The 20784-nt window shown below is 40.4% G+C and overlaps 2 protein-coding genes across 2 annotated transcripts; both read right to left on the bottom strand.

The window, feature by feature from the left end:
* Positions 1–13: 13 nt before the first annotated feature.
* Positions 14–7880, bottom strand: cyp27c1 (cytochrome P450, family 27, subfamily C, polypeptide 1). The gene is made up of 9 exons (XM_074667292.1): positions 7403–7880; positions 6181–6371; positions 5750–5949; positions 5330–5539; positions 4361–4524; positions 2197–2363; positions 1927–2005; positions 1500–1703; positions 14–1200 (listed from the first exon to the last, which is right to left on the bottom strand). The coding sequence occupies exons 1-9, from the start codon at positions 7691–7693 to the stop codon at positions 1081–1083; spliced, it is 1626 nt and encodes a 541-aa protein (XP_074523393.1). The 5' UTR covers positions 7694–7880; the 3' UTR covers positions 14–1080.
* Positions 7881–11194: 3314 nt separating this feature from the next.
* ercc3 (excision repair cross-complementation group 3) lies at positions 11195–20167 on the bottom strand. The gene is made up of 15 exons (XM_074667027.1): positions 20000–20167; positions 19186–19385; positions 18832–19068; positions 18645–18694; positions 18420–18555; positions 17479–17649; positions 17112–17316; positions 16528–16842; positions 16240–16424; positions 15823–16025; positions 15633–15729; positions 13222–13339; positions 12995–13113; positions 12550–12699; positions 11195–12456 (listed from the first exon to the last, which is right to left on the bottom strand). Exons 1-15 carry the CDS (start codon positions 20025–20027, stop codon positions 12322–12324), a joined length of 2349 nt encoding a protein of 782 aa, XP_074523128.1. The 5' UTR covers positions 20028–20167; the 3' UTR covers positions 11195–12321.
* Positions 20168–20784: the final 617 nt, after the last annotated feature.

Here is a 20784-nt window from a genome sequence, read left to right as displayed (position 1 = left end):
GTTTTCGAAAGAATTATTATTAATTCATTTTATTTTTTATCCAGTTTCACTGGAACTAGAGTAGAAAAGGTACAGAAAGAAATAAGAGAAGATAAATACAAAGACATTGAATGTTTCCATTTCCCTGCGAACCAATGGGACCCTTCTCAGTGTCACAATCCAACAACTTGTCTCTTTTCCTTTAAAATGCTATTTCCAACATGCGCCATCCCTCTCAAAATGTAATTAGAAAAACAACTTTGTTCACACCAACAGCACTCAACCAAAAACACTTTATCAGTCCTTTTATCTGGATATACAATGTTGAACAAAATGTTTTACTTTCGATTCTTCATCTGTATGGTCTCTGATTAGTGTTGGGGGTGTTTTTTAAATTGTAGAGCTTATTAAATATTTACCTCTAATTTGAGACTCTAAAATGAACAAGTTTAAAACTCTAAAAAAAAGTTTTATGTAAATGGATTAAAAACAGAATGCTACTTCAGTTTCTTCCTAAGTGTGAATAAAAACAATGTGCTGCAAGAAACAGTGCTACCTGCTACAAAATTTTGGTTTGCAACACAATGAAAAATAAAGCTCATTATATACACACTTTACCTCTTAAAACAGAACATTTTAAGTACATTCATGTTGCCACTTGACATTCATAGTGTAGTTCAGTGAATTTCCTTTTCCATACTAAGTGATGAAATTTTGTGATTGTGAATTCATGTGAGTGTGCATTTTTAGCTCACTTATATACATTAACAGTGCCAGTCGAAAGGTTACAGCGTAGATGATGATTTAAGTGTCTTTTCTACACCCATTAATTTTAAAAACAGTGAATGAAAAGTGTGAAGGCTTAACGGCTGTCATTTCATAAAGTACAAATAAAAATATACAGGAACAGTGTTCAGCTTAACACCCAGGACTGTTTTGTGCCTGTCTCAAACTTCCTGTTGGACTAAAACTTCAGTCTCAGTTCAGTTGCACTGTTAAACACTGGATGGTGTCCTAAAAGCAGTGTACTTAAAACATCTAACCATGAATCAGAACATTAAAATCAGTCACTTCAGTAGACCTCAAGGAGAGTATGAGCCTCTAGTTCTTCCTGTCAATGAACTGCAGGTTGATGGGAGCAGCAGGGCAGAGCAGGCCGTGAGTTTTGGCCTTGACATCATCAGTGAGAGGAGACACGCCAATGTGGAAATTTTGGATGAGCTGCAAAGAAAGTAAAAACAGAAAGATTTCAGTTTTAGAGAACATTAGTATTCTAATGGGAATAAATGTGCTTTCTTTAAAACACAGCTTAGGTACAGCTGAGTGCTGCCTCCTGTCTCTAAGGCTGGCAGATTAAAAAATGTCCAGAGATAAGTTGGGACATGTAAATTCAACATAGAAAGCAGATATTGTTATTTACAGTTTCTTGCACTTCCATGTTATCTGGGCAAATTTACATGCATTATATGATGATGAAAAAAAATTTAGTAATTCAGTCATGTAAATAAATAACGTCATACCCTTGTGAGAGCAAGATGCATCTCTAACTCTGCTATCCTCCTGCCGATGCAGCTTCTGATGCCATAACCAAAGGGAATGGAGCCAAAGTTGTCAACACGATCTGTGGAATCTTTCCTTATCCAGCGATCGGGCCGGAAATCTGTGGGATCCGGGAAGTTCTCCTCATCCATAGATGTGTGGAAGTGACACAGGGCCAGCTGAGTCTAACAGAGAAAAGAAAAAAAAAAGAAAAAAAAGAAGTGCGAGTTGTGCAATAGAAACAGCTGGGCTGTTGCAGATGCAGCTGTACAAGAGACAGGAAGAGAGAGATTTGCATGAGTAATGCAGGATTAGGTTTCATCCAAATCTAGTATAATGTTTCAGGCTGCCTCACGTGGTTCCACTTTTCTGCACATGCATATTCTATTATGCCAATATCACTCTTACCCCTTTTGGGATGAAGTATCCGCCCACCACCAAGTCATCCTGGGTGATCCGTCCGTTTCCTGGGAGAACTGGGAAAAGCCTGCTCCAAGGGGGGACAAAAAGACTTGTTAGTCAACGGCCTCAAACATTCATCTTTCCAAGAGGTTTAGATCTATAAACATACCACCTTAGTGAAAGACTAATTCTGGAATCAACTCAAAAAACAAAAGCAAAAAAGTTAAAAATGTAAAAACTGAGACTTAAAAAGCAAGTGAAGAAAAAGTGACACACCTAAGAGTCTCTTTAACCAGCCCTCTGATGAGAGGAAGACGAGAGACATCATCAGCTGAGGCAATGGTTCCAGGTCCAAGAGTATTTGTCACCTCAGTGTAGATTTGCTCTTGTACTTGAGGGTGACGGGCCAACAGGTAAGTGGCCCAGGACAGGGTGAAAGATGTCTGCAAGAAAGGAAAGGATATGATTTAAATTGCTGCATTTGTTCTTCTGAGGAGACTTGGTATCATTTAAAAGCAGTCTCTTTTTTGTTAATGTTTTGTAACAAGTGGGACTGAAATCCAAGCTGATATAAGAGTTTTTAAGGTGTTGCGCAAGTGTTAGGAAAGTTTGAGGAGTGTTGAGTCAGAAGGGGCTAAATCCACATGCTGAGCAGATACTGAGGTCCACTCCAGCAGCTGCGCTTTGTCTCCCTCAACTTACATCACTCAACCCTGTCACCCTTTCTTACTCAAGTCTCGTAAACATTTAAGTGTGGCACACTTTAAACACGTTTACAAAAAAGTTACAGGACTACATGGGACTTTTGACGAAGATAGTACATCTCCCTCTGCCCTATGATTCTCATCTGCCTTTTCATTACTTGATTATTTTACTTATCTCTGTGTATTCACTTGTTCCAGTCCTTCTCTTTTCACTGACATTTTCATTTCATTGTTGGCAGAAAAGCAATTACATGTAAATGTGTGTTGTCTCTCCTCTATTCAAATTTCATCTCTTTCGACTGCACTTTTCTCCCAGAGCCCACAGCTTTATCAACCTGCTTTCCATACAGCCTCCTCACTTTAATAACACCATATGACAAAAAATGCTCCAGAAGAAGAGAAGCAAGTCTGTGTGTGCCAGCAGCATCAAACTGAATAGACTCCAGAGGTCAGCGTGGGGTCATCATCTCTGAGAGGACAAACTAAAAGTCCCTTTTCTCTTGTCTATGCCCCGCCATATCTTACTGTCCCATGTCCCGCCTTCCTCTCCCCCACACTCTGTCACTACCCTCTTCCGCTCATCTTCCCATCATGCACCTAATCATCCCCAGCTGGGACAGATGCTGGCAACACCTCAGACAAAGCTCGAGAGGAATCATATGACAAAAGCTCATCCAGACAGCTCTCACACGCCTCTCCCCCCCATCTTCTGTTTCCACCATCTACACCAGCCCCCCCTCCTCACGACGACAATTCCCAAATCTTTGCCATTTTATGAACGCGTCCCTCTTCCTCAGTTCCCCCCTCCCTTCTCCTCCTCCCCTTGTCTCACCTTTGCCCAGTCTGTGCTATAACTCTGGCAGCAGCTAACGCGTCTTGACATCTCTTGTGTGCGCTGAGTAAAGGCAAACGCATCACAGGGTCAGGTAATGGCTCAGCGAAGTCCACCCCCTGCCGGGACGTGGCCGTTGCAACAAGTTTAACAAAAACACACACTCTTTCATCCCCTGCCCCCCAAGCTCGGAACAAAACACTCCCCAGACATAACTCTGATTAATCTGACAGTACCCCAAACAAATTAGGCAGCGATTGTGCACATGTGCACACAGTGTGCACACAAATGTAAATGAACACACATGTACTGGACAAGTGTGGGACAGCTGAATAAGCTTTGTTGGTGTGCACTGTGCAGTAGATGAAGCGCTATAATATGAACGTTTCTCAGCACCTACTGAAATTACACCTCGACATCTTGTTGGCAGAGAATGCAAAGTAACATCCAGCTCCAAAATTCTCTGTGTTATGCTCATGCTTCCTTTCAGTGCTTCTTGAATCAGTTTAAAGACAGTGAAATGAGCCAAAAATCTTTATAATTTTAGGTAAAGATCAAGATAAACACACAGATGTCTGGCAGAGGCAAGAGAAAAGACAAAGCCCCCCCTGTGTGGATGTTACAGACGGAGACAAATGACAAGAAACTAAATCTGAGTGAGAACAAGTTCATCAGTGGGATACTGTCTCGCTCCAGATCCCCTGCTCTGATCTGACGCTGGCACAGATACACAGGCACAGATGTGGCGCCAGAAACTCAACCCCTGAAACCCTACACTGACTCAGTAACACACATACACACACAGACCGTAACATACACGTGCAACTCCCAACCCCCTGCGCCCTCACTGTACCTCTAACTCCTCTCTGCACATGTATAAAAACACACACATATACATACACACCGTATCTACACCCGCCAGAAGCATCTCCGTTACATTGGCGTATATCTCTTCTATGGTCATCTCCCTGGTAACGAGCATGTGTGTGAGCAGTCCACCCTTCACTTCCTCTCCTCGCTCCAGCTGGGCTTTTATCGCTGCAAGACGCTTATCGACGTGAATGAGGCCTGGGATTATTAGACAGAGACGAGGTGGGATGAATGGGGAAAGGGGGGAGGTGAGGAGGAACAAGGAGGTGAGGGGAAGGAAAAAAAAGAAGAGAGAACAGGTTATGTAACAGAGGGACCCCATACTCCCACAATCCTCTGGTACAGCAGAAGAGATTTATATGCAAATCTACATTCCTTTCTATTGATGCCAGGTCTTTTATCTTAGAAAAAGTTTGTTTCCCTAGACCTGAGTGTCAACGTTATGTGTGTCTAAAAGCACCAGAGAAAATGTATTATCTAATGTGTTTACAGCCTGAATGAACTAACCAAAAACAATCATTCTGCAAATAAAGGCATGGACAGGATTTAGAAAACATGAAAAGCAACACTCAGTCCCAGTGGTTTCTTAAGAACAAAAAAAGGATATTTTGTGTGCCTCCATAAAATAAATCTAAAATATATATGGTCTCAAAGAACAAGCAGGGACAGATGTCTGTGAGAGGGGTTAGATCAATTTTACGGGTGCCGGTTATTTAACTTAGAGGGGGTGTTCACCTCAGTCTGGGAAAACACAATAGGTCTGGAGGAATCCCGATAGCGACAAAGAGGTTATCTTTGTTTGGGTTTAGTTTCCTAACAGAATCTTCGCAACATCTGTTTTAATTTCCTTTCTTTAATCTGCCTCGTGTGAGTTCTCCAATTTCTGGAACACCCTATTAATACAAGAGTTCCTTGGTTTCAGAAGGCAGATATCTCACTGGAGCATAAAAATGTGCTAAAAAGTGTTTTCAATTTGTCAAATGTCCAAAAATGCAAAACTTACTGAACTTGAAGAGGCCGTCCCAGGAGTGACAGAACTCCTCCCATGGTTTAGGGATGATAGGACGCAGCCATTTGGGGATGGCCCCAGCATACATGGTCGTCTTGAAGGAGCTGAACATGAGATGAAGGGCACTGATGTAGTCCTGAGTGTCCTTGGGAATCTGGTCTTCCAAGCAGCCCAGCCGGCATTCGTATAAAATGGCAGCCACACCTGCATTGACAAAAACGAGAGCGCAGTGGTTCAATAACCCTTTATTTACAAATGCAGTGGGGGTTTCTTAGACTGCACTTGCTTCTGGATGTATGTACCACATAATGCTAACAAAGTTGTTTTCATCATTTTACCACAGCAGTGACTTCACAAAGTAAATAATCCAAATTTGCATTGACTGAAAAATCAAACATTAAGGTCACTACTAACCTTCCATAGCGTATTTGAAGAAGAGATCATTCACATTGAGGACAGTAGCACCATCAGTCTCCTGGGTGCGCAGGATACTAACTCTCTTGACCAGGTCGTCTACCACCTGGTTCACGTCATCAGAGAAAACTGCCACATCACGCGGACGCATGATGAGCTGTCTGAGCACACTCCGCATCTTCAGCCAGTCTTCAGCCTCACTGAAAAACAGAACACGCCAGAATTTTAGGGTTTGTCAACTAGTAAAAACTTCATGTTTTGGTGCCACAGAGAGACATGTTTCATGGTATAAAGATACAAAAGTACAGAAATAGAAAAATGGAATGGAAAAGCACATGTGGAAACCAAATAGATTAACCTCTCGGACCCTTAGTCATTATTTAAGAAACTACTTCTTCAGACTCAAAGGTCAGAGGTTAAAGGAGACTCACGCTGAGATAAGGCCTGTGGCGCGACCTCTCATGTCTCTGTACTCCTTCCAGGACTCCATGTTGGCTCTCTGGGGGGCCACACCCTCGGCCCTCAACACCTCAGCCACCAGATCCCTGTCTGCCACTGAGACCACCAGCTGGGGCCCAAAACGTGATTTGAAGATTTTGCCGTACTTCTTGGAATGCTCCATCTGTAAAACAGCAAAAAGTGCATTCTCATTTAATGTTAAGTGCTGGAACATGGCATCCATTAGTTAATTATATCTATTTCTCTTTTGACAACAGAAAGTGAGCAACGAAGTGTTACATTCAGCTGAAAAATCAGAATACACCTTAGGACCAGTTATAAAATGGCATTTCCCATTTCTCATTTAGATTAATTTAGATCAGGCACAGATGGCAATTTGTGCACCACCCAGGTCAGTGTTATTGTTGTCTTAAAAGTAGGTGGATTGTTCACACAGGTGCATTGAAACTTGTTACGACCAATGATCCTGTGTTAACTGATAGAGCTTGAAGGATATGAGTCTTACAATCAGGTCATGGTAATGGCCAAAACACATTCCTCTCTTTTCTGAAGCAGCATTGTAATGAAAGAGGCTCGTTTTCAGAAACTTTAGGGAACATTAAAAAGGGGCTCATCTGCCAATGAGGCTTGAATTAAGACATATTAAAATCAAATTGAAAGTTCTGAATCGTGATTGAAAAGGTGGGTGTTAAATCCAAGAAAAAAATGTATATATATTTTTTTATTTTATAAAAATCCACTTCTGTTTCAGTCTTAGTGTGTTTTTCAAGTTTCAATACAAGATAATAGTTCAAATAAGCACCTGTTGACTTATCATAATCAAGCAAGTTATTAGACTGTATTCTAGGTGTCAAATTATGTCATAATTTCCGTAAAGTTTATAGATTCTTTCTGCAGACTGAGACCAAAAACTTTGGCGTATGATCATCTTCTGCATCTTTCCATTCAGATAGCGTATTTGAGTGAGTAAACTGATACTTTTGCCAACTTTTAGAAAAAAGCCATTTAGTTCGAAGATGAAAAGCGCCCAATCTCTTGGTCCACCTTTACGCAACGTTTGCGCCATTTTACGCATAAAGTTGACTGACGCAGAGGGGGGATTGGCTCATTGTTGGAGTTAGGAAACACACAAAAAGTGATTTTATGAGTTACACAAGAATGAGCATGGGGATAGTTATATATTCAAATTGTTACCTGAATTTCATGAATTCGACTGAACCCGTCTCTCCAGAAGAACTCAACCAAATTAGACAAAGTGCTGGGTCCTGGCATGTCCTTCAGACTCTTGATTGCAGTTTTGTCACCGACATCTGTGGGTGAGATCAACCTCTCAGGCATGGCTCCTTCTCTAGCTGTGGACATCCCATAAGTCTCGCTGGCTGCAGATTTGTGTAAGGCGCGTATGAAGAAGAAGAGTTGACTGTGTAGCCGGTCGCCTTGAAAATTCCTCAAGCATGCTGTCGTGAAATTATTAAGGAGTGCCATTGTTGTGATACTTTTGTTTCGGTGTGCACGGACGATAAATGATTTAAAAGAGTCTAAGAGAGCCAAATTTACATCTGAGGCATACTCCTGGCACGTGCGGACGCAGACAGCCCTGAGCGCCAATAAAACGTTGTATGGGGATGTGTTGTGGATCCTTTTTAAAGGGTTCCTTGCACAACCTCAGAGGTGAAATAGGATTGGATATTCGCTTCTCAGAAAGGGAGGGATAACTCTGTATTCGCATGTGGGCGTTACCCCTCCCAAAAACCTGCTGAGTCCATTGTTTCGTTGAAGTATTACGTGCCAAAACATAGTTACATCACACTAATCAGTCAGTGTGCACGCGCGTGTACACCTACACACTGAATGAAAGTTATTGTGATCACATGGAGCTAAAGTACTTGTTTATCTTAATCAGAAAACAATACGGAAACACTCGCACTGTAGGGCTCATGTAAGCACAAATTATCAGCTGTTTACACTCACACATGTCCAAGCTCATTGATTTATTAATGTTTAGCAGTTGTGTTTTACGAAATCATGATAGTTTGTATGTAATTTGTGAAAGTTATGTAAGTCTGGTGCTCACAAATGCATGAACTGAAAGAGAGTAATATTTCTCTTATATTTAAGTGGCAATTTAAACTCTCCCAAAGATGAATGGTATGTAATGTTCCTGACTGTAAAGTAAGCAAACTTGAATTTATTTCTCTTTTTTTTGTAACCTCATGGGATTTACAAGACACATGTTTTCAAATCTTCTTTATTACCTTTTCATGCAATCTAAGCAAATAAATCTCAATTCTTAGGAGGGATTAAACAGACCAAGCCGGAGACGTGATGGTGGCCTTGCTTTGGTCCATAAGAGGGTGACTGAGCAGACAGAGGCTGTTTTTTCCCACACTTGTCATTTTGACAGCTTGCAAAGACACCAGGCTTTAGATGTTGTTCTTGGACTCTTCTTGGATCTCTAATTCATCAACAAGTGGCAGATCAGACCCCCAACTGGTCATCCTTCTCTGGCCCTGGCTTTTTGCCACACTAAGTCCAAAAAAGTTGAAAGCTTGCCTTCCTTTTAGTTTTTCAGTGAAAAATCCGTCGGCTGCACACACATTTATTTTACTGACAAAATAAGTTTGTGTTTGAAAAGGATATGGAAGTAATAATCACTGACTCTTGAGACCATTATTATTTGTTTTATAGTTTCATAAATGTGTACATTATAGATGCAAATATCAGTTGAGTCAGAAGTTCCATTTTTATAATTGCAAACATGCCTCTGATCCCCTTCCTTCTCATAGACCAAAAGGACTTACACAGTGCACATCACTTTGGTATCAAGATATGGCAACATGAGCACAAATTCCAAATTCCCTGCATCACACTCTACTGTACATTTACAACCACAGTAAGTTCAGATGAGGTCAGTGTAAACACATTGACTCATGCAATGCTTTAATGATTGACATGGTCCATGATGAACTGATTGAAGTAATCTGAGTTTATAGGATTATTATCAGACTGGGGTATGTAAGGAAGAAAGTGTTATGACAGTATAAGATGAGACGATATTGTGATTGTAATCTAGTTTTGGTCCATAAGAGCAGTTTAAAAACACACTAATTATCATCATACTGATTGTACAGATAGGAGGTAAATAATTAATAGTTTGTTGACTTAATCACTGCTTGGCCACCTACTGGACAAATATGTTGTTGATTTTAGTGTTTTTCTAAATCTGCATGCATTATTCCTGTTATGTGAGACCAATAATGAGCACAAAGTGAGTCCATTGCATGAATTAGTCGCTGAGTCTCATCTGCAGCTAAAATATCAGTGAGTCATACAGCAGTTTATACAACCAAAATCGTATAATCTTCAAGAAATTGTTGTTAACAAAGAAATCTTTTGTGCACCAAACAGTGGCAACATTTTGGGATCCGTACTGAGCATGTATGAGACAACCGGCCTAGTTTAATAATGCCACTCTCACCTCTGTGCAAATCAGGCTCTGTTAATGCTGTTATTGTTTTGCAGATCCTGCTGGCATCCAATTCCTCTGGCCTGGTTAAGGGTTCAGGTCCACAATCCTTAAATCTTTGCTGACCTGTGTGGCAGCAAGACCCAAATCATCATGCCAGACATTTGTATTTATCCACACCAGTTTTAATTTTTATGATCAATGTCTTTAAAATTAAGTAAATTAAGGGAAAAAAAACTCCACTTTATGACGTAGAAAATTTAAGAAAAAAAACTTCAACTAGAGTTTTAACTGCTTTGGTGCTCAACTATCAAACATTTCTTGAATAAAACATTTCTCTTTAAAATTCAGGGTTCAAATGTGTGAAATAATACTCTCATTTGTGTCAAAAGTCCTCTTTACAGTTGATGCAAAGTGACCACATACTGTGATAAGATACGTTACATAAGAATTTATTCCACTCATTGCCAAATGACAGAGAGGAGGTGGTCACAATCATCATGGTATAGTTATGTACGGGGTGCATATAAGGTGACAGATAATGACCTGACTCAGGCAGTGCTTTAATCTTTATCATGGTTCAGAGAAAAAGCAATTTCAGTAATCTGGCTTTATGTCTGGCTGATGTGCTGAAGAATGTGTAATCCAGTTGTTTGTGAGCAAATTAACACGTGATTGCCAAAAATTAACAATACACAGTTTGGCAGTAGAAAGGAGGGGAACCCACACATGGGACAAATGAGTTCAGTCATTGTCAGAAGCTATGAATTTATTACAAGTTTTTTTTAATTTCCATCAGAGAAAAACAAGATGACAATCTTCTGGGTTGCATTCTCTGCAGCTCTGATGTGAAGAAACATTTTCAGTGGATGGATAAATAAGAAAAAAGGTATGCCACCCTAACAACCCTTATCCAACAAAACAATCCCACATATTTAATACCATAAACAAGTTCATAGTTAAACAATAAAACCCTAGGTTCATCTATGGGTCATGTCTGGTTAGATTTTAACTGTATATTAAGTTGACTCATCTTTGCAAATTGGACTTTGGCAATGCAACTATTATTCTGCATCTGCAGTTCCATCCAGGTGGTTTCAAAGAGCCAAGGTTCAAAAGGGAACCTGAAACTCATGAAGCCAGCTGTATATCGACTGTCAGAAAAAGAGGAAGCATTGGTCTGAAAATCCTGTAGCAGGCCAAGGTTTCCGCTTCTACTTTAAAGTCAAACAGGATCCCAGGGTGTGCCACAGGGATCATTCCTGGGACGAATTAATTTCACCTTAGTGTAAATCTCCTCATTCTTTTTTTTCAAATGCTGCTTACAGTCATTTCCACTTTTATTCAGATAATATAGAAATACATTAATTACATACCTAGTGATTCAGGTTGTCTATAAATGCAGAAGGGAGGACACTGAGCCCTATATCCACGATCACTTTTCAGGTCTTGATTTATTTATTTCAGTTACAAGAAAGAGGGGGAAGCTCAAATAAAGTTTTTTTTTTGTGTGTGAAAAAAAGTTCTAGTTATTTGTAGAGATTTGCACCATACTAAACATGTGTTTGTGTTTAAAAGATTCCCTTCCATTTCACAGCTGTAAAAAATGTAAACAAAATAAAATTGAAATTAAAATTCAGAGGTTAAATCTAAGTGCTTCTTGCATGAGTTGCTTGAGCAAACTCAAGCTCTAGTCTTAATGTTTCAGGAAAATAACACAAGTCTTGTCCCGCTTTTGCTGATTCAATCAAGTTTCACCATTTGACCTCGATTCATATCAATAAATAAAAAATCAACAAACACAGAAAGTGATTTCAATTCCAGATTTTTTTTAACACAACGTATTAGGCAAACATTTAATAAAGGAAATACCAAAACAAAACACATGTTAGTGGAAAAAATGCATGAAGTCTCATGAAGAACTGCCCCTGCAGGTTTCTGGGGTTGTTATGATAAACCAATCCCACATTTTTACACATTTGTACAGTCAAAAGCCCAAATCCACATCCCTAATTCTCTTCCTCTGACACAGCTGGCTGCAAAGTGACCATAAACAGCAGATAAGACATTATGTTCCTTCACTGTAACTGAATCAAGGTTTATCTTCATCCTTCTTAAGGGAAAATATTTCTTGAAATACATCAGTTCTTATCCTGAAAACAGACAACAGTTGCTTCAAAAAGCTAGTTAAGCTGTCAGTGTTGTACACAGAGGCTGCTTTGGAGCAGACCATCAATGCAGGGCAGCATTATTGTAACACGGTACAGCACAAAGAAAATATTATTTTTAGCAAACTTTTTTGTTTATTCTTCCAAATGTCAGGGAGCAGCAGCTAAGTATTTATGCAGTGTATTTCATCTGAAAATTTGTGCATGTATAGTCAAGTGTTTGAGAAAACTGAAGTGGAGAACTTTGATTCAATCAAACAGAGAAACTAAACCAAGCAGATATCACTGGCTGCACTTTAACACTTTGATTACCAGTTATCAGGAGGAGGTACAGTATGTTATCACTTTCAGGGTTATCTGTTCTCCAGACCAGCTGGACTGTGTGAACCTGGTGTTGGCAGCCTGGTGCTCTGTCTTACTGTACATTATCACACACCAATCAATGAGTCAGTCTTTCATTGGCCAGGATTCAAACAGTGCTACTTCCTGAAGCGCTTGAACAGTGGATGAACGCCCTTTGCTGCAGCAGCTTTGCTTCCCCGACTCTGATACTCCATGTAGACAGTGTCGTCTGCACCCGACATGGAGCTCATGGTGCCTTGTCGCCTTGAAAACTGTCAGAAAGAAGAACCAAATGTATAACGTTGTTAACCCAGTTTTGTGTACACAGAATGCTCTCTGAGTTCAAGTTTGATTGTTATTCTCACCTGTGGACGTGCCCCGATCTCTCCAGCCACCACCTCCTCCTCAGCATCCAGGTCTGAAGCAGCCAGGACCTTTTGAAGAAGCTGCTGTTGATCATCTCTGGAGGAAAACATCAAGTCCTCTTCCTCCATTCCTGCTAACTTTGTGATCACCTGTAAATAGGAAAGAATGGTATCTGCAAGCGGAAAAATCATCTCATCTTCTGAGTCTATTGTACAACAGAAAACTCTTATTGGGTGGTATAGGTTGGTATGTTACTTGCAGAGCATAAACATTGGAGTGATGATAGCATGAAGGGATGTTCCTTTATTGAAAGTGTATTTCTGTCATTAGAGCCCAAGCACCCCATGTCTATTTGAAAGGAAACTGAAACCAAACTGTACATGGAAAGATGTCACTGTATAATGAAAAGTTTTCTGATCAAAACAACCTGAAGTTTGAACACACCTTAAAGCTGTATCCCTGGTCCACCAAAAATCTCTGCCTCTTGGTGGAGTAAGCCATCTCCTGTGTGTCCTGCGACACCAGCGAATAGAAGTATGCATTGTACTCTTCAGCCACCATACCTGAAAGAGTGGGGAGAGGAGATAAGTGTGATGGGAGGTAAACAACAAAACAGTTCCAGCATATGTGACTCAGAAGCAAACAAAGACTTCTTTTGCAGGTTGCCTCACCTTTCTTGGCTCGCAGGACTCTACCAAGCCTCTGAGCTTCCTGTCTCCTTGATCCTCCATGAGAGGAGATCTGGATCAGAACATTGGCTTCTGGCAAGTCAAAAGAGGTGTCTCCAACCTGTGTGGAAAAAGAAGTGTTTCTCAAATGCACTGAAAGACATAGTTCATAATGATTTTTTTTTCTAACTTTATCTCAGTCAGAATGTTTTTCCTATCCTTCAGCTCAGCTAGGCTTTGTGGATATCCTCAGTGCCTTTTTCAAGTCCAGTGTTAAACTGGGTTGAGATGAGGACCCAGCCACTCCAGGACAGTCATGTTGCTGTTTTGAATCCATTCCTAAACCCTTTTTTGTTTAAGGTCATGGTCTTGTTTGGAAACAAATTTTCACTCAAATGTCAGACGCATATGGCTGAAGTTTTCTGCCAGGACTTTGCTGTATGTCACAGCTCTCATTGATCCTCTACACAAACAAGCTGCTGAGAAGCAGCCACAGAAAACAGAAAATCTATTTGTTGACGACTGATTTGACGGTTCAACAAATAGATTCAGTAACTCTGACACATCCGCAATGCTGCCTTACCAGAGGTTGCACTTTCAAGTCAAAGGTATGTGTATTTACATCACAATCACTGAGACCTCTCCCCAGCATTCAAGTGATTTGGCTTCATGGTTTACTATTCAGTTATATCCCGCCCAGCAGCTAGGAAAATCACTAATCAATTATTCTTGGTTCATTTGTTTTGATTATTAAATATTACTGTGTACAAAAATTTTAACTCTGACTTATCTGTTGACCTGGTAACTCAAATACACAGTGCTTTGAAAACATCACACTGCAGGTCTATTAAGGCATTGTATAAGTACTGTCATTATGAAATTGGTTTTCTTTAAGGTATTATTCTGAATTCTTCTACCATTTATTTATACAGCAGATTCAACACTGGCACAGAAATCTTTTGCTATGCTCACTGAGGGCATCTGAGGTGACTGTTGTTGACCTGACTCTGGCACTGCTTTAATTAATATCATTGTTCACAGTAAACTGATTTTCAGTAATCTGAGTTTATAGGATTTGTATCAGACTGGGCTAAGTGTGAGAAAGAATTTGCAAAAGCCTGCAGGATTAGAAATAAGAAGATGAGCTGGTTGTAATCCAATTGTTTTCCTGTAGAAGCTGGAAGTCAGTCAAAACTGGTGTTGGTGGATCAAATCAGTCTTTAGAATAAAGACCGATGAATATAGTCTTTAATAACCATATCAAATATTTCTCACAAATCACTGTCCATCAGCTTCATTATAAAACTAGAAAAGCACTAAGAGAGCGCAGACTTCCGCCAAACATATTGTGATTGTCATACAAGACTTAGGTCTTACTTGAATGTTATACTCCCTTTCAGCAGACTTTCTGCTACAATTTGGTGTAAGTTGCAGGTTTGTATAATTTGTTACCTGACAGTGTTAAAAATTATGATGACCCAGTACATATTTCATATTCTGGATCGTACATTCAAATGTGGATCGTACTTTTATATCTTTCAGAAATTATGGTGACCTTGTCTTAAATTCTTTTGCAAAGCACTCTGACCATTTATGGTGGAGTTATATACACATATGGTGAAAACAGCCCTATCTCACAATGATAAAGGACCCTTTAAAAAAATCCTGGATCAGGATGACCTCCAACATTTAATCACTTCTTCCTTATCGCATTTTGAACATTTCCTGAAAAAATTCATCAAGATCATCCATTCATAAGTTTTTGAGTTATGTTTTTCACAGACAGACAGACATTCTCTCCAAAAAATAAGAACCTCCTTGGCGGAGGTAATCAGTTAACCCTCTCTGTCACAGATCAAGAAGTCAGTGTCATTTTGAATAATTAAATGAAGGATCTATTATACCTCAAAGTGCACAGCTGCAGCAAAAACAATCAACACAAATACATCAGCTTTCACTGCAAGAAACTTTTCCTTTTGTCCTGTCTAACACAGGGAGTCACATTGACCTCGTTTGTCATTAATGCTGTACTGAATAGCCCTTTACATCACCTGAGTAAGCTAGTTTCAATGCTACACAAGAAGTGTTTGAATCTACCTCTGTTACATGCTGATTACAACTCAGTCAAGTAGAAAAGTATGAATAGGTAGTCTAAACTTATTTTCCACAGTAAAAAAGGGAAACCTGAGTTTATGTGGTCTAATTATTTGGCCTGAATTGAGGCATAGTCTTATAGTACCCTAATATCCCCTGTCCATATGTTTGCATCCATATTTACTCACTGGGGCAGAGTAGAGACAAGTGTATGGTTATTGCTAGAAACACTGGAGTGCCCTCTACTGGACAGATGTTGCATATTTTGGCTGAATAAATTCAGTTTATACAAGAAAATAATCACAGGTTTATTGGTTTACCTTGGAGATGAAAATAGTGTTGATCTTAGGATTGTGTTTGAAGTTCTGTAAAATCTGCATACGTTCACCCTGTGAGGTCGGTCCGTAGATGTAAGGTCTGGAGGAAAAAGAGACAAAGGGAATAAAAATATGAAGAAATCCTATCAAAAAGTAATGCTTGAAACTCAATTTTCTTTGGTTAACAGCTTACTTGTTGAGGCGGATGGCGTATTCCTTCAGGGCGAATACGTTGTCAGCAAAAACAATAATCTTGTCGTTGCGACGTTCGTGAAAGCGAATGAGAAACTGGCAAGCACGAAACTTGTTGGGGTTCATGGTGTAAAGAAGGATGCGCTTCTTTGTCTTGATGGCCACATACTCTCTGTAGAACTCTGGAGACATGGGGCACCACACCTGAATCACAGACAAAAGGACATCAATCAGGAAGCTTTATCTATCTGAAAGAGGAGAAAGCAGACAAAAAAAAGCTTTTCCCTGACAGTGAAGCCAGCTTACAATCAAACAAGTTTATGCTTCACAAAAGGAAAAGAATCTATCAAGATGCAAAGTTCACACCAAGCAAAGCACAAAATAGAGATCTATCTATTTATAAGGTTGCAAGACTCACTTCTGCACATTGCACTTTAGCGATGTAGCCATTGTTCTGCAACTCCATCCAGTTAGCCTCAAACAGCTTTGGTCCAATTAGAAAGTTTAGGTCGACGATTTTGTCATCCTCTCTGACCAGCGTGGCAGTGAGCCCCAGTTTACAGTGTGCCTGGACGATGGTCAGAACACGTCGAAACATCTTGGCTAAAGAGAAAGCACAGATTATCAGCTTGTAGATTATTTTCAAAAACATGTGAGTCCATTTCATAAATCTCTATTCTCTGTGTGATAGACTCTACTAGCTCACCAGGAATAGTGTGCACCTCATCCAGAATAATGAGACCCCACTCCTGGCTCTTCATCCACTCCATGACCCTCTCAGCCTCCCAGGAGCGCTTGGTAGTGTGTCCCAGCATGGAGTATGTGCTAATGGCCACCGAGCAGCCGATGGGCTTGTCCTTGGCGTCTGACGTGAAGCGACAGATCTGAGAGTCATCGATAGTGGACCACATCTTGAACTGAGCTTTCCACTGCTCCACTGACACTGAGGAGTTCCCCAACACAAGGCAGCGTTTACGCACTGTGCACGCAGCTGTCACTCCCACTAGAGACTTTCCAGCGCCTAGAAAGTGAAGAGGAGACATAGAAATGGTGAAAAACAAACTTGTTTCAAAGCAAAATAATCAAAACGTAAAAAAACAATTAGGAGTTGCAGTTGGTGTGACGTTAAAAAAATAAGACAATAAGTAATTAAAAGATTATTTTTTTTCACATGGGCCAAGAAGTGTATGTTGAGCATTTGAATGTAGGTTTTCCCATTTCAAAGATGTTGTTACTGGCACAAAATGCTTCTCTGCTGTATCACTAAATGTTTCAAAGCTGCTGTCTCACCACAGGGCAGCACGATGACCCCAGAGCGAGCTCTCCCGTTCCCAAACATCTTGCGTAGACTCTTCTCCTGGTATGGCCGCAGCACAGCAGTGGGCTTCAGATCTATGTTGATGTCTGGGTTGACTGTGTCATTGCGAAAATCGTACTCTGCCAGTAGGGGGTACTCCAGCTGAATACACCGCTTCTGGAGCTCCTCAATCATCTCCTGTACCACATTAGGAAAGAATACAACAGTTGTGAGCTGGATATAAAAAAGGATATAAGCTTGGTCGAAATTTACTTTCTTGTCAGCAGTGATTTTAAGTATGCAGTATTTATAGATTACAAAACAGCATGAAATGAAGTGTATGTTTATGTGGGTGTCTACCTGGCGAATCTCAAAAGAAACAGTCTGAGTCTCTTCCTCCTCTTCTTCTTCTTTATCCATTTGCTCATAGTAACTGAAGATGTCCTCAGGTACCTGCTGGGTTGAAGTCTGTCCTTCAGCAGGCTGCTCTGTGGTGGAAGGGCCTCCTTTGTCCTGAACAGACTTGGAGATCTTTCAGGAGAGGCACAGAAACATCATGAACAGGTCAAGCTACTTGGGCTGTCTTTAGGAGTGAGACAAAACCTTGGAGAACAAAGGATTGTTAGGCTTCAGACAAAGGAAACTTTCCTCTTGTCAGGAATATTGTTTTGCCAAATGGATGCACTTTTTCCTAACTTATCTTTCAAGCATTGGGCCTGTATTGTCAGTTTTCGACAGTGCAGTCCAAAGCTGTAAAGAGAGGAGGCAATGTCATGGACCCCTGAGACCTCTGGTTTGAAGAATACAGCCTATGTTCATGCAGCATGCAAGTTGACCAGTGAGCCAAATCAGAACCCCTATTTTCAGTTTGGAAATCATGGTAGTACTGCTATCTAACACTGGCTGCATGATCTGCCCCAAACTTCCAAGATCAGCATATCCCAGTGTAGTGCTGTGTGAAACATAGTACTGGAAAAATTACAGCAACATAACAAAGCCAATAATAAGAAGCCATTAACATTAGAGGTGTAAAAAACAGCAAAATAAGCTAAGTAGAGAACATTAAAGGCATTTCAACCCTGGGTGTGATTTTGGGTGTAGTCCTGGTTGTTGCTTGACAGTTAGTCATGTCTAAATGTCCAGGTATTACCACAACAGTACCATTAATCTATGAGGGATTAACAGTGCTGTAAGGATTGATTTAACACCACCATTAGATCAAAGACCCCCTGAAGATGAAAACCTTATAAAGCCTAATATTCATTCTTCATATGTGTTCCAGATTATGTCTAACAGCTTACCGCAGACTTGCTGTGAATGACTTCAGTAATGAGCTCTGTATCTGCTCCATCTGCAGTGCGGAGACGACATTCACGGATCACGTTATCCTGCAAAAGGCGCTGGATCACATCAGGGAAGGCACTCTCAACAAAATACCTGAGAAAAGATAAAATAGTAGCACAGTTAAAGAGCTCTGAAGGGATGATCACTGATAGTAAAACAGGAGGAATGAATGTTGGCTTTACCTGTTGTGCTTCAGCACCAGCTTGACTTTGCCATAGCTCACTGTGCAGAGCTTAAAAAGAAGACAAATAGAAACACAGTCACTGAATAACTTTGTATGGGTCATGCCCCATCAAAACAATACAGCCAGAAGTTTTCAAGTACACAAAGAAATCTGTCATTTCCCTCCAAACACCATCTTTATCAAACCTTAATGAACTGTATGATTCCATCAGGTACAGATGTCTTGCTGAGTTTCTGGAGATACTCCACAATATCAGAGGTCTGCAGCCCTACACTGACAGCTGCATACAAGGAGTAGGCTGTCAGCTTGTACTCATGAACGTGGATGGGTCTGCATACTGGCTCTGCAATCGCCACCAAGAAATCCTGGGCGTACTTATAAACCGGTGAAAATGCTTCCAGGAAGATGTGTCCATCTGGAGCCTATACACGATATAAGCAGATGTGATCAATGGCATTTATTATCATCACATTTAAAATGAGGCAGAGGACCACACATCCTGACTGTTTTAAGTCGATCAGCAACAGAACAGTTCTTACCACCCAGAGAGGGCGTGATGAGTGATCGTTTTTCAGAATCATCTGCAGACGGTAGTCCTTGGCTCCATACTCGTCCTGTTTAGTAGTGGACTCATCCACCTGTTTACCTGCAGCAGCAGGTATGGCCTCCTGGGATTCGCTACCTCCTGCCTCTTCCTCATCTTCATCTTCCTCATAAAAGCGCTTCTTGAACTTCTTTTCTGCAGCCACAGAGTGAGAGATAGTAAAGAAATGTATAAATGTGGTTTGCTCTACAAGAATGAATGATGTCATCCTTTTTTTTTTTTTTGCCAAGATAGATAATTAAACATTAAAGAGTAACATTTGAGTTAAACATTAGAGTAAAGGGGTCCCTGCTTTCATCCTCACAGTTAAGTCAAAACACAATTTACTTTGTTAGTAATTGTTCCTTTTTTTAATCAAACCATTTAATTATTTAAAAGCTTTTTAGCTTAGTATCAGCTGTGTCATTATTGTGTGGTCATCACGAATAATAATAAAAGATATAAGGAATGTGGGCTACGTATCTAATAATTTATCAATGTTAACATGTATCATTACTTCAATGGGGTGAAATGTTGGTCAGACAGCCTCTTATGACTAAACTATATGTTGCTACTTCTGGGCAATTTAAAGCAATAAGTAATCAAAAGAATGGTTCACAGGTTCAGAATAAAAAAGATTTAAAGTAATCGGCCCAGAAATACGAGTAGGATTAAAGTAATTATTTCCTCTTGATCTTTGATATTAACTTTGCCACATATTTAGCTACAAGCTAATCGAAGCTAGGATTAACAATGCTTAAACAACTCACCCCGATCGCCTCTGTCTTTTTTACCCATTGTACAATCTCTCAAAAAGGCGATATCTTTCAAAGGATATCACTCATAGAGATAAAACTTCAATGATATCCTCTCGATGAACCACAAGAATACCTACTGCATGAAACTGAAGTTGCTACCACGATAACTAACGGTGTCAGACCGTCTTCTTCTTCTTCTTCCGTAAGATTTCCGGCAGTGTGGACGCTATTTGCGTATTACTGCCCCCCACAGTTCAGAGCAAAATTGCACTCCTTAGAGTTCTCTCATATCCTCTGATAGAGGCCAGTGGAATGAAGGAAAGCCAGCACTCTCCTCTCCACAGCTCGACTCTCCTTCCCCCGACTGAACAGAGTTTTATAATCCAATGTGGAGATTCCGAATCCTTCCAGTTCTTCAGCCAGCTGATCTCTCTCTACCCTATATTTCTCACATTCAAAGAGGACATGCACCACAGTCTCTTCTGTTCCACACTCGCATAGCCCATCTGGATGTTTCCCAACTATTTCTAGGCAGCTGGCCAGCCCACAGTGTCCAAATCTCAGTCGGGTCAGTTTGACCGTGTCTCTCCTGTCATTTCCCATATACACACTCTTTTTTTTGACAGATGGTTGTGCTAAGTAATACAGCCTCCCTCTCACTTCATTACTCCATTCTTCCTGCCACTGTTTTTCGAGCCCCTCCTTTATGACACTATAAAACTCCGGTTTGCCTAAAGGCATTTTAACATTTACATTTTCTCTCCGGAGCGAGTTCTTTGCGAGCTTATCAGCCACTT

This window comes from Halichoeres trimaculatus, unplaced genomic scaffold, assembly GCF_033239565.1.
Source record: "Halichoeres trimaculatus isolate MK-OKI-2021-1 unplaced genomic scaffold, fHalTri1.1 fHalTri1_scaffold_3, whole genome shotgun sequence".
Classification (NCBI taxonomy): Eukaryota; Metazoa; Chordata; class Actinopteri; order Labriformes; family Labridae; genus Halichoeres; species Halichoeres trimaculatus.
The sequence above is the reverse complement of the archived record's forward strand: the minus strand, read 5'-3'. Positions and strand labels throughout refer to the sequence as shown.